General features: G+C 41.3%; 1 protein-coding gene across 1 annotated transcript in view; it reads right to left on the reverse strand.

Annotated features, from left to right (window-relative positions):
- The window catches only part of TGFBI (transforming growth factor beta induced), a 281,071-nt gene that overhangs the window by 106,712 nt on the left and 160,141 nt on the right, over window positions 1-14,218 (reverse strand). Inside the window, exon 5 of the mRNA XM_078653226.1 lies at window positions 11,704-11,868. Coding sequence (XP_078509352.1) covers window positions 11,704-11,868 — 165 coding nt within the window. The remainder of the gene's footprint in view (window positions 1-11,703; window positions 11,869-14,218) is intronic.

The raw sequence follows: 14,218 nt of genomic DNA on the forward strand, positions 1-14,218 counted from the left end.
AGTTTTCACGTCTTTGACTCTTCTTTGTCCTTCCTCTTTCAGGCAAATGAATCTGAATTGCTGGTGTCAGAGGGCCACCTAAATACAAAATGTTGGTGCGTTAAGTGTAGTAGCCAAAGGGCTACTTACCCTTTGGGTCACTACACCCCCTATATGACCACTTCCTGTGGGGAGTGGGGATAACCCTGTCACAGAGTTACAAATTCCACCAAAAATAAGATGGTGGAACCCTTCTTTCGTTGAGCACATCAGGTAGCCCACTTTAGGAGTGTGACTAGCTTGGTTGTACAACATGCCAACTTGCATAGGTAATTGGTGCCAAATGGGCCCATACTACAGAAAGATGCGGAGTACTCTCCGGATTTTTATGGATTTTCAAAGGCAAACGATAGATGCATTTGGTTTCTACTGAATTTTGGCATTATAGTGCCGTAACGGATTGGATTATACCCGTGTGGATGTGTTTAACATACTTCGTTTCCATCAGCCCTGAAGAAGTTGCGGTCATAGTGACCTATCGACAAAACATGTGTTGGCTTATTGTTTTTGTGCTGTGTACCCTATAGCCCTCCTCTTTTTGTTCTGAACAATTGTATTGGACTTCTGCTCATTGAACACTTGAGATGATGTCAACTACCATACAAGTATTATGAAGATTTGCAGCAGTATTGGGCCTCAGCTGAAGAATCTGGATTTAACAGGACTATCAATACGATATTACTAATTTTTTGAACGTTCGGATTTATATATTGAAAATATTCTTGCCCTTTATTAGGAGGGTTTGTAGGATTGCGAATGGTAACCGATCCTTTCCTTGGAGCACGATTCACATTTTGCTTTCTGTACTGTCCCCTATACAAAGTGCAGTGTGCCCATTTTTGAGTGTTATACCTGTTACCATATCTCTCTTCACCAAATAGGCCTCAAGGCAGGGTATGACATCTCCTAGGTAATGGAAAAGCCGAAGTCACATATCAAAGGTGGCACAGGCTTTTGAAGCCCCTTGCCTTGCTATGATGAATCACTAGCCATCCTGCTGGAGGAGGTGTGAACACCTTTCTCCAGGGGAGGCATTGTTTCTGGCATCAGAGAGTCTGGGCTCTCACCTACAGGGTGTCAGAAACTCATCTGTGGTGCAGGCTGGTCTATACCAGTCAGCCAACACGGTTTAGTGACTTAATATTGAGGGACATAATATAGAATGACCAAAATATCGACTCCAAAATATCAAAGTACAGAATATAGAATGCCTATCTACAAACAGGTAAGTACATTAATAACGAATCCAAAATATAGAATGTTAAAATATAGTTAACTAAAATATCGGATTGTTTAAATGTATTAAAAAATAATATAAAATGTAATAAATATTGAAAGCAATTAAATAAAACATACTTAAAATAATGTAAAAAAGCTTAAAATGTAAAATTAATAAATGTAATGTGAATAAAGTAGAGAATTTGTTGGATAGTGAGAGGGTAAAAATTACTATTCCCACTCCAGTGAGTGCAACAGTAGGGAAAGCGTTGGATAGCGTAGGGGTAAAAATTACTATTCCCACTCCAAAGGGTGCAACAGTAGGGAAAGTGTTAAATAGTGGGGGGGGGGGGTAAAAATGACTATTCACACTCCAGAGAGTTCAACAGTAGGGAAAGCGTTGGATAGCCTAGGGGTAAAAATGACTATTCCCACTCTAGTGAGGGCAACAGTAGGGAAAACGTTGGATAGCGAAGGGGTAAAAATTACTATTCCCACTCCAAAGAGTGCAACTGTAGGGAAAGCGTTTGATAGCGGTGGGGTAAAAATTTCTATTTCCACTCCAGAGAGTGCAACAGTAGGGAAAGCTTTGGATAGCAGGAGGGTAAAAATTACTTTTCCCACTCCAGTGAGTGCAACAGTAGGGAAAGCGTTGGATAGCGTAGGGGTAAAAATTGCTATTCCCACTCCATAGAGTGCAACAGTTGGGAAAGTAATGATTTAATATTTAAATTAAATTAAATTAATTATCAATACCAATAAAAAAATCATTAAAAATAATTACCAATTAGTACAAATTAATTACCAATTAAAAAATGTATTATCAATTAATAAAAAATAATTACCAATTAATAATTAATTATCAATTAATTATCTATACCTATAAATAAAAATAAATATTTACTTCATACAAATAAATTACTTCCCACCCTATTCCCCTATAAACCCACAACCCGCTCCAAGTAAAGAATACAATTAACATAATTATCAATTAATAAAAATCAATTACCAATTGATAAAAATTAGTTACCAATTAATAATTATTAATCAATTAATTATCAATACATATAAATAAAAATAATGTTTAATTTACTATATTTAAATTACTTCCCACCCTATTCCCCTATAAACCCACAACACGGTACAGAAATAAATTACCAAAAATTAAATTACATAACATTCATTACTTTAAAAAAACTTAAAGATACATTACACAATTAATACATAATTTTAACACATATACTACCATACATAACACTAAAAAAAGTTTGATATTATGGAAATCGATATTTTAAATTCGATATTATGGAAATCGATATTTTCTACCCCAAATTCGATATTCTGACTGACTATATTATGGTAATTTGATATTCTGGGCTGTCTATATTTTTAATTCGATATTTTGGGCAGTCTATATTTTGGATTCGATATTCAGGGTGTTAACCAACCAACACACTAGATAGTGGTAGTATTTTCAGGGGGTACCTCTAGGGGGCCCTTTGGGTGCAAGTAATAAGAAATCTTCTACTGGCAACAGTACAGATTTATTAAGACAAGGGGGTCCATTAGGATGACGGGCAGACTTTGTCCGCCCGTCATCCTAGCGTGGATTGGGACCGCCCGCCATTAGGGCGGGGGTCCCGTGGGTGGCATTAGGATGCGGCCGCCACAGTGGCGGCCGCATCCTGCATTCATAACATTGTGGCGGGCAGTGCACTCTGCACCGCCCGCCACAATGCTATGAATGCTTGCATGCATTTGCATACGAAATGCGGCAGGCACCGCGCGGTGCCTACCGCATTGCATATGCAAATGCAGGGGGTACCACAGGTACCCCCCGTGTGCACCCCCCACCCCTCCTTCACTTTGGGGGCCCGCAGGGGGCCCCCAAACTGAAGACCGCATGCCGATGCCGCCACGGAAAGGCATCTGTTTCCCACCATCGTAATATGGCTGGCGGTGTCTGTTAGACACCGCCACCATATTATTCCTTTTCCGCCCGGCAGCCAGGCGACCGGGGTGGAAAAGCGGCGGACGGTCTTTCCGTCCGCCGCGGTCCCCCCGCCATACTAATATGGCGGGGGGGAATTTGGGAAACGGTGTCGGGCGGATTGCCTCCGCCAGGCCGGCAGTGGCTACCGCCAGCCTGGCGGAGGCAATCCGCCCGACATCATAATGGGCCCCAATAGGTTTCAGTAAAGCCATCATGTAGCTGGGCTACTCAGAATGGCCAGTGCCCAGTACATAAACTTAAGATAGCTGCCCTGTTCCCTTGTACCATCTAGTAATTGAACTAGATAGCACAGGGGAATATCTGCTCATGCAGATATGCCCTCACATGTAATATGATGCACTCTGCCTTAGGGCTACAAAGCCTGCTGTAGGGGTGACTTACAGATATTACATGCAGTGACTTTGGCATGGAACACAGTGAGTGTGCCGTGTTGGTTTTCACTCATTATTTGCACCATGACAATAACTTGGCGATGACAGCCGGCATGCAATTTATAGAGAGGTCCCTTAGGGTGACATATATAAGAGGATTTACAAGCCTGTTTGCAAAAAGTAGCACTTGTGGAAGAATACAAGGTGGGGTAGTGTGAAAAGGCTTCGCTTCTTGAGAGGGACGAACTAAATCTGGACAGCCTAAAATAAATAAAGATAGTAAATAGAAAGCTAGGAAAAGTGAGTTACAAACAACGAAGCCAATGGCGAGCAACAGGATGAATGTATCTCCAGGGAAACTTTCTGAATATCCCTAAGATGTGTGTAGCAAACTAGACAGCTATGCTCCTTGGCAGGTTTCGACCTAAAAAGGGAGCCTGCGTGTAACTAACCACCGATCCATCCATTCCAATCCAGGCAATGATACAAAATGTTGGGTTACTAAGCAAAATGTTGGCTTCTCCATTTACCACTATTACTTAGTGCAAAATGCATACTTGCAGCCATTTCTGCAATGAAGGCACATATCGAGCTTAAATAAAAGGAAAAAAAGAAAAGCCTGATATGAACAACAGCCACTCATGTTCAGTTTATATGCACACTTTCTGCCAACTAGGATTTTTATTCAAACGAAGTCTCAATTACGCAATTTGGCATAATAGTATAATTTCATGCAGATTGGATAACAACCATAGCGCAAAATGCTGGTAATTATAATTGATTATGCTGGCCTACATTACATTTTGTCGAAGGCCTAATCATTAACCACTCAACATTAAAGCCTCGAATCACACATAATAAAAAAGAGCAAAAAAAAGATAGTGGGAGACACAATCCATACTCATGGCGAGCTGTATAATGCAGGACAAGGAATGGGAAAAGTTATGATGGGCCAAGATCTGCATGACAAAGAACAAGATGTAGGTGAGGACATTAAAACATTAACGAGAAAGGACTTCCTGAAGATCAAGCAATTCGCTGTTGAGTCTTCACAATGAAAACGGGGGCATAGACAATGGTCAAATTGGATGATGGGTAAATCGGAGTCATTACTCAGCAAGAAAAACACACAACTGAAAAACAAAATTAAGTGAAAGCCGGGAATAGGCAAAACAAATAAAAAATTAAACCTTGTAAAAATGTACAGACAAAATGGAAGAAATAGCAGATTTAATGTTATTAGTAAATACTACCTCAAACGTATTGAGATTTTTTTTTTTGCATAAATGAAACACGAGTACTGAAAAAAACACATGATAACCAGAACACGTACAAGCTAATTACATTCAATTCAATTCAGACACATACTGAATATAAAAGCAAAATGTATAAACCATGATGGAGAATGCAATAATGCTCGAGAGCTTTGTGAGCGAATACATACTCGCCAACTTTTCTAAAAAGAGCCAAAAATAAATCAGAATGCAGCCGTAAAAAATGAACTCCAAATAATTCTTGTGGTGTTCTACTGCAGTGTCACAATGGAGCACTTCAACTCTTGGTGTTTGTAACATGCTCGAAGGCATTGGAAGAAAGGTTGCAAACAATCCTTGCAGGCTTGGGAATAACTACATGTCAAGGGTGATGTATGCTCTCCACATGCAAAACACTATAAACGTCTGTGCGAAGAGCGTAAACATAATTCAGATTAGCAATAAAATCCTGAACATGCAAAGGAGATAAGAGACGCGCCCAACACCAAAACCGAATAGTGAGAATTAGGAGGGGAGAAACAAAGGCGCGAAAAGAAGGTGGACTTATCTACCAAATATATTTTCTGAGAAATGACACCAACTTCCAACCACCAAGATCCTGAAGTTAGTTTGCACATCCATGTTTTTTTTTGCAGTTATAATGTAGGTCAGCCGCTTGGGAGTTTCTCTGATTAGTGATTTTGCTGGTGCTCATGTGTACAAGTTGGCATGCCAATTACATTATTCCCAGCATTCTCCCAGTGGCAACCATGTAATTGGAATACTCTAGACGGGTCTGGGTCTTCCCAGGCACGCAGCCTGTTGGACTTCTTCAGGATCACCCCAGCAGGCAGCTTCAGTCCCTTACAAAGAAAGACCTTCTCAGGTCGACTGGGATGTTCCCTTTCAGTAAATAGTTTCATCCAGTCCTGAAGAGAAGAGAATGATATTCAAGGGAGGACTCCAGCTTTTCCACAGTCCATTCACACCCATTCTTAAGAGATAGTCGAGCAAGTGTTCGCTGGTCATGACTCTTGACAAGATCACTAACTAATGCAAAGGTCTAGCCTTAAACCTTTCCAATATGGGTTCTGCCTTGGTATGAGCCTGCCTGTAACCCGATTTGCCAACCCTTATGTAGGTGCAGAAATTGGGGATGCACTACTGCATTTAAAGAGCTGAGTGATAGCACATGCATAACAAAACATGTGTATTTGAAAGCGCACGGTCACCCAGACTAGTGTATTGGCGCTGAATAACAGATGTTTATTGTAACCCAACTCAATGACCCTCATTTTAGCTGGGATTTGAACCCGTGACCGTGAGGTCGAACAGAGGACCCTACAATGGACGCATTAGTCCACTGAGCCACCAAACATGGGTAAGATTTGTAATCAGCGGCACTGCACTTGTGTCCACTGCTACCTCATCTCCTGTGTTTTGTACATTATTTTTTTTTCTTTTAGATACATTTCTTTATTGAAGTTTTCAATCATATTATACACATAACAGTTGGAGCAAAGTAAACAGTATTCAACTGAGTGATATCTAAGTGCTGTTCAAATCTGGTACATCGCGTCAAACATCTGTTTCACACTGCTATATATTTGTCTGTGGTAAATAAACATTCGCAAATAATTGCTTGCACGTGTGATAGCATGTGATCACACATGCCTTGTCCCATGTTCCCTTACACCAATGATAGATCAGTGGTGTGTACAATTGCCTGCCATCACTTGTTATAGCATTGGGGTATCTGAGGTAGTATCACGTAAATGTGTGCATTGTATCGTGTGTGTCCCTGAAGTGTATACTAAGTGGGGTAGTACAATGTAAACCTGTGGGTTCAGCCTCAGCCGTTGTGTCTTGTGCCTGAGTTAGGAGTTAGGCGTATAATGGATCCCATATGTCTATGGGATGAGACCATGGGCAAGAACTCTGCGTATAAGGTCATTTCATCTTGACAATAAATGAGATAGTTGAGTCATTCTTTAAATTTGGGCACTCTTCCCCAACCCCACCGACAGGCGACTCTACGTTTCACCAACAGGAGACTGATCACAACATATTTCTGATTGCGGTGCTCTACTCCACCTACTTGACCCAAGAAAGCTATGGGCACGGTAAGGGTAATGGTTTGTCCTATCATGAGAGAGAGTGTTGTTCATATCTCCTTCCAATATGACTGTACTCTTTCATAATGTCTCAAATGTGCCTTGCTGCAGCACCCTGATATACGGCTGGGGCATGTTACCTATTCAATACCTTGCACAGTGCAAAGTTAAAGTCTCCACCCCATAGGACACGTTCAGGGCCGATGTCCACAATCCGCCCACAGAGACTATCATAGAAGACCGGGTAGTCAACATTAGGCCCATAACAATTAACAATAACAGCTATTGTTGAGGCCAGTCGACCCCACATCAATGTATATCGCCCTGATCAACATTTAGAGAGCCCGAGGAATGTACGGCACACCTTTACGAACGAGGGTGATAATTCCAAGTGTGCTGGAGGAAAATGTAGAAAAGTAACCAGTGGGATGCCTAGCAGGCAGCACATGTTGTGTGAGCCTAATCTTTTAGATGAGGTTCTTGGAGGAGGAGGGTGATGTGGACATTTTTCCTCTCTAAATAGGCAAGCATATGTCTACGTTTACAGGGGTCAACCCAGTCCTCTGACATTCCAAGATATGCAATTGTTCATTAGAGGTGTTGTGCTAGTCCAATCAGTGACAGTACTCGTCATCTCAAGTCGGGTTATTCGATGTGTATGGGACAAGCCATATGTGGAGGCACAAGTCAGTGCGATATGGGCAGTGTGACATCACCAGAAGTAGATTATGTGCATGTATTAAGAGTTTAAACATTCCCACATCCCCCCTCCTCCCACACGGACAACCCAAACTCATAAGGTATATACATCCCTCTCAAAAAACAATGAGCATAGCAATATCCATGGTAACAGTACAGTGATGGTATCACCTGTGTGTTATGAGGCAAAGGAGAAAGCAAATGGTAAGAAAAAAAGAAGGGTGGGAAGTGAGAGAGAGGAAGGGTAGGGAAGGTGGTAGGCGTGATAAAAAAAGAAGTCTAGACACTAAGGAGAAAGTCACAAACACCAAATCATTACTTTAAAACTTAGGGGATCTCCCATGGGGGGTGATCCAAAGAGCCAGACTGGTTCATCATCGATATGCACTAGAGTGTCCAGGGTGGGTGTATGAATTGCCTAAGTTGGTCCTCCACTCTCCGACACGGTCTCTGCAGAGAGACAGTAGGGTCAACAAAGAATAAAAAGGTATAAAGGAGATTCATAAAGGTCACATATGAGTTGGCCACCAGTTTATCAGCGAAGAGTGGCACAGTCAGGGTATGCCCGAGGTGTAACAGCACAACATCATGGCTTAGATTTTAAGAATCGCATGTGGAGGTATCTGAGGTGAATAATCAGCCAGGCTCTGATAGTGGTGATGCCGATCTGGATGTTGTGCTTATGATTTTGCTGGAGATAATCATATAACATTTTGGCTCATGAATTCACCTACTTGCTGAGGGGGCATGAAGATGTTGTCTCTGCATTGGAAGGAGATCCGAACATGAGCCGGGCAAAGCATCACATATGGTATGGCGGCAATGCTTAGTTTCTGCTTAAAGGGAGTGCATTTCTTTAGTGTCTCCTGCACAGCTGTGGTGAAATCTGGGCATATGTTTCCACATGACAATCGGAGGGCAGTGTCTCTGTTGTGATAGTTCAGGAGTCTAGAAAGGATCGGTCTTGCTGGGGCACCAGGTGGAGGGCAAGCCTTCAAGGCTTGATAGGCACATTGGACAATGAGCATTTTGGAGAATTATTCGGCACCAATGAGCATGACAAGCAGTCTCTCTAAGTAGTCCTCCATTTTCCCAGTGTTTGGAGATTCTGGTATCCCCAGTATCGGTAGGTTATTTCTGCGAGACCGTGCCTCCAAGTCTTCATTTTTGGCAGACATAAGCTTCAGCACTTTCTCCAAGCAATTGCACACTGTGATTTGATACAGTATCTTTGACAGTGGAAATTGTTTGGTCAGCTTCAGCTATGTGACTGTCATATTTTTCAACTGTACAGGGTATCCATTTTTGTCTTGATAGAAGTCAGGCTTTGCTGCATAGCCAGAAAAAGTGATGTATTGTCCCCTGCACCACTAGGAGCTTCCAGGGATGCATCTTCAGTGCCCGGCTGGTCAGGAAAGCCGCCTGTGCCACAAATAACTCTCTCCGCACTGAACTGTAGTTTGGTCTGCCACCCGTCATTTTTTCCTATATTTGATTGAAGGAAAATCAGCTATCCAGTGGATTTAATCAAATCATTTAAAATGTAATACCAAAAAATGGAGATTATGCTGCTTGGCAAGTCACATTTCTGCCCAGTCACATGGTGGCCAGATTCGGCACCCCCCTACCCACCACTTTTGAGGTTGTTAAAAATCTGGGAGTAAAATACGATACTTCTCTGTGTTTCCGCCCATAAGCCCTCACAGTTGCAGGGGTGTGTTTTAAATTTAATAAAATCATTGAGGACATTTTTTGACTATCTCCCACTGGCGGCTAGAAAGGTGGCTTGCACACTAATAATCTCCAGATTGGAGTACTGCAACAGTCTGTATGCTGGATCCTCCAAACAGACTGTCCAGAAACTCTAAGTTGTGCAGCATGCAGCCAACAGGTTGGTATACAAACTTCCCAGATGATCATTAGCTCTGAGGGCCTTACAATCGCTGCCAGGGCATACGAGGGTGCTTTTATTCTTTAAGTAACCTTCAGAGCCTATAGTTTCACAAGACTGAGATATTTATCAGCCAGATGCACTCACTACACCCCTAATAGGCCCTGATATCCTTCCATGCAAACCCCTCAAGCCTGGTTCCATCAGACTCAGAACACGAGGTGGCAACTCCTTCTCAGCTCTAGGCACTAAGGCTTTGAATCAAGCGCTTTAAGATTAATCAACGCTGAAGCAAATTTGAGAAAGCTGTTTAAGGCATGGATTTTTGCAGATCTCGATACAGTCCGTTACTCTCTTATCCTTTGATCTAGTTCCTTCCTTGAGGTTTTTTTCGCATGAGTGTGTTCCTTTTTTCCACATAGCGCCATGATACTCCTTCTGGAGTGGTAGTGCACTTTATAAGGATGTAATTCAATTCAAAGTAAATCCTGTAGGTTGTCAAGGATCAAGCACTTCCTAGAATTAGAGTACAGTGTGTACAGCCAGATATACTGAAGTGAATTATGGGTGCGCAGTATCACTCCTTGTGACAATGCGTGCTTACCCATCTTGTCAGCCTGGATGATATTGCAAAGTTTTGCGGCTGCCTGGGTGCTTCCCAGGTGTGCGCTGTCTCAAAAAGTATGATGATGCACCAGTTCCCCATAGGCCACTGGCGGCTCCCTGCACTCCCACCCTTCCAGTCAGACTGGAATATAGGTGTGAGCATAAAATTTAGCCAATGGGCTGTTGCAGTGGGGGCCACATGTCTCCACGTTGTGGCCCTGATTGTCACTCACCGTGGCTCCGCAGCACAGCATGGCACCTCAGCGTCTAACATGGCAGTGATCATCTCCTCACAGTGTGTGTCTCCTTGCATGCACTGCTTCACCTGTATGGCATAATTCTGTCAAACGATGGCACAGAATATGCCACCGCAGTGTCCTCACAGCCAATGGCCTGTGTTTAAGCCTTGATGTTGCCAAGATAGGCAGGATAATGATGACTGATTGCCCCGGAATGCTGGAGCCTCATGCCACTGTGGCCATCTTGCACATCGGCTCTATAGCGTCCCCCACCCGCCCTTGCTAGAGCCTTCCTTGTACATTATCTCTTTAAGGAAAAGAGGAAAAACAAAGGACCTGCTCTCCTAAACGTAAGGTGCCATGATTTATGTAAGCCACTTCAGCTTACTTTCGCCAAGGATAAATCCATTTCTCTTAAGAATAAGAAATTAACTAGGTCAGTTCAGACTGTATATATGCAATTGTCTAGACCACCTGACCAAATTGCCTACAAGGTTTAAGTTGCACAATATTTGTCTGATTTTCTTTTTTTTACTCTATAATTTTTTATATTATTTATGAAGTACGCACCTCATACTGAATTGCCACAAGTTGCCATGTACCACAAACAAACCAAATAAATGAAAACAAGTTATCGCAACAGACACGTTTCAAATCCCAATAATAGCAAAAATACATCACAGTTTATGGGGAAAATAAGAAAATATTTATAACTTTCACACAATACAGAAGGTCAGTTCCTAATCTACATTACAGGAGTGTTTGTTGGGCATTCGTGCTTTACCATTTAAGTGTTTAGCAATATGGGTGTCCTTGTGTGGTCATCCCTCATCTTTACCAAGGTAAAACTTTTAACTTCATCAAGCAATTAGAAGGAGATCTAGGGACTAACTAAGGGAGCTTCTGGCTAGCCATTGGTGCGAACAGTCGTATGTATGAGTTGTAGAACTTGACAACTGTACGCTGAGCATCCGCGCCTCTTCAAGGAGTTCCTCACATTATTTGTATGCCTATATGAATTGTCAGTTACATTTGCTGCACCATATTACAAAAAGTTATTGAATATTTTAATAATAGGATAAATTGTAAATGGTTTTTAAGAATGAATTAACATTGCGCACGCAATGTAGCAAATGTCAACTCATGAACATTGTTTAAAAATGAGGTACAGACTCATATTTCATGTTATAAAAAAGACTCTTAAGAAAGAGATACAGCATATCTCCCAGAGTAAACCTGTAAAAGTAAAACTCACGTACTCCATTTGGATAGTGATGAACATGTATATCCAGATTTTGGTACATTGAAGGGAAAGTCATTCCGTGTTTGAGTTCATCTGTTAAAAGTCGTCTGTCAATCATATGATAGTGGAGAGCATTTAGCAGCTCGATGTTGACATTGCTGACAAGATTGTCCAAAATTTCCTGAAAACATAAAATAATATGAAATATTATACTTGCAACTTGATTAGATAATGTCAATCAATGCATGGGATAGATGTTTAGAGAAATGCCATTAGCAAAATATATCAGCATTTTACAGAATGACTAGGACAATAATCAATATTTTCTCAAAATTGAAAGGTTTGGAAATCCTTGATGAATAATTTACTTGAGTGACACAACTTTACTGTTACAGTGATTTTGCGTTCATTTGTATCTAATTGTGAAAACGCCACCCACAACAATATTTCATCGCAGCCTAAAGAATGTAAAATGTGGAGATATTTTAATTTTTTATATATTTTCTATATATTCTGTTGCATCTTGCAAATAAGAAAAAATAAATGCCAGAACCCTGACCAAGGGAATGTTGCCCTGAATGTCTGGGGTCCATCAATACCACATTTTTGTTGGTTTTTCTAGGAAACATAGTCCGCACAAAAAATTATATAATAATAACACAGATGGAGAGATAAAGATCTGATAAGGACTGCATGAAATGTTTAAAAACGATATGTTTTCTATTTCTGTAAAACCAAAGGAATAGTTTGCTTTGTTACCATTCATTTTTCAAACATGAAACATCTCCTCCGTCTCCCTCATGCAGAAACATATTCCCACCAATGCTTGACCCCCTCCAACTGTGATCTTCAGACTCTAATGAGTGGTCTCTTGTGGTCCCAGATATGTAAGGTGTTTTCTATAGATGCAGGCTGCTCAGAGGAGATAGAGTGGGTGCTATGTACTTCAGAAATTTGGACGACTGAAAGAGATATGCTGTTTTAGGGTACTTGTTATTAAGATGCAAGCACTACCCATGGCTCTAGGTACTATGGAAATACACCAGAACCACACATTTTCCACATATAGAAATTGTAAGGTTTATTTTGCTGTGTGTCAAACCTTCCTCCCAATGATCTGCTGGCCAAGCGAATGCGCTAAACATGACAGCCAGATTTTTTAGAATTTTGTTCCAACGCAAGATAATTCTCTACAGTCTCCTGTATGCAGAAGGATATCCCTGTTAAAGCTTGACCCCCAAATATTCTCCCCTGGATTTCCCAAGCAAAGATGCACCAGACATATATGAGGTTCCCTGAGCTCTTGGTGACCACAGGTGTTGAACTGGATACAGTGCATCTGGAAAAATTAGAAAGTAACTGAAAGGAAAAGGCTGATTTAGGGTACCTGTCTTTTGATCACGAGTCACAGGTATTAGTCCTGGGCTTTTGAAAAACTTAGCTCAACCCTATATTTTCAACATTTATACAATGTATGTTTTAACTAGCATGATGTCAAATCTCTCTTGCCCTGATTGGCTGGTCAAGGGCACGCTCTGAACAAGACATTGTTCAAATAATTTGCATTTGTTGCTCAAAACAGTAATTCTCTACCGCCTCCCTCGAGCAGGAACATATCCTGAAAGGTTTTCTGCTCAATCTGCGTTTAAATGGGACTCGTGAGTCTGGGGGTACCAGACAGGCACACATCGTCTATGGGGTTAGCGAGCTGATAAGTAATAAACTGAGTGTTTGTTCATTATGATTAAGCACACGTCGGGCACTATTTTTGTCGAAAGAAGGGTGGGAACATGCACAGGTGTGAGTTTTGCTGTTTCTCAGAAATTCTTGAACTTTCTGTTCCATAGGCATGAATGGATTCTGTGTTTTTGAACCAAAGTCTTAGGTTTGGAGGAAATTCTGGATAAGAAAAAGGTTTTAACATTCACCCAAGCCACAAAACCCAGGACCTTTTGGGTGTGTAGGTTTTAGAAATGTCAGAGGTTGGTATATTTCCCTAGATGCCAGCAGCCCTTTGGCCCAAATACCACAACTACCCACACCCAACAGTCAATCTAATTCTAAGCTTCTTTTTTGTCCTTTGAATGGCTGCATTCTTATGCCATTCCTCTACTGGATGATAGACCTGCCTACACTGGTGGGGAATGGCTCTAATGGGGAGAACTGTGGAAATTAAAATTTTATGACAAATGCAATCAAGTTTTAAACTTTCTTAAATGTTTGGCATCCTTTAAAAAAACTTTATTGCCAGAATTACAATCAACAATTCGAGGTGGGTCAATGATTACATATCCCTTAAATATATTCTTGGGGACATTAGAAAATACACCCCAATGTGTACATATTAGTGTTTCCAAATGAAGCATGGTTAGTACACGGTGAAAGAACATTGTAAACTACAACTTGATTTTTGGGTCTGAGTATTATGGGCTTTTGAAAAAAACTACAAACACTATGTATGCTTGCTGTCATGGTTTGCCACAGGTGGTCGCTCCTCCCATCCACCTAGGGTCCTGGGCATTATTTCCCAC

This window comes from Lissotriton helveticus, chromosome 7, assembly GCF_964261635.1.
Source record: "Lissotriton helveticus chromosome 7, aLisHel1.1, whole genome shotgun sequence".
NCBI classification, from domain to species: Eukaryota; Metazoa; Chordata; class Amphibia; order Caudata; family Salamandridae; genus Lissotriton; species Lissotriton helveticus.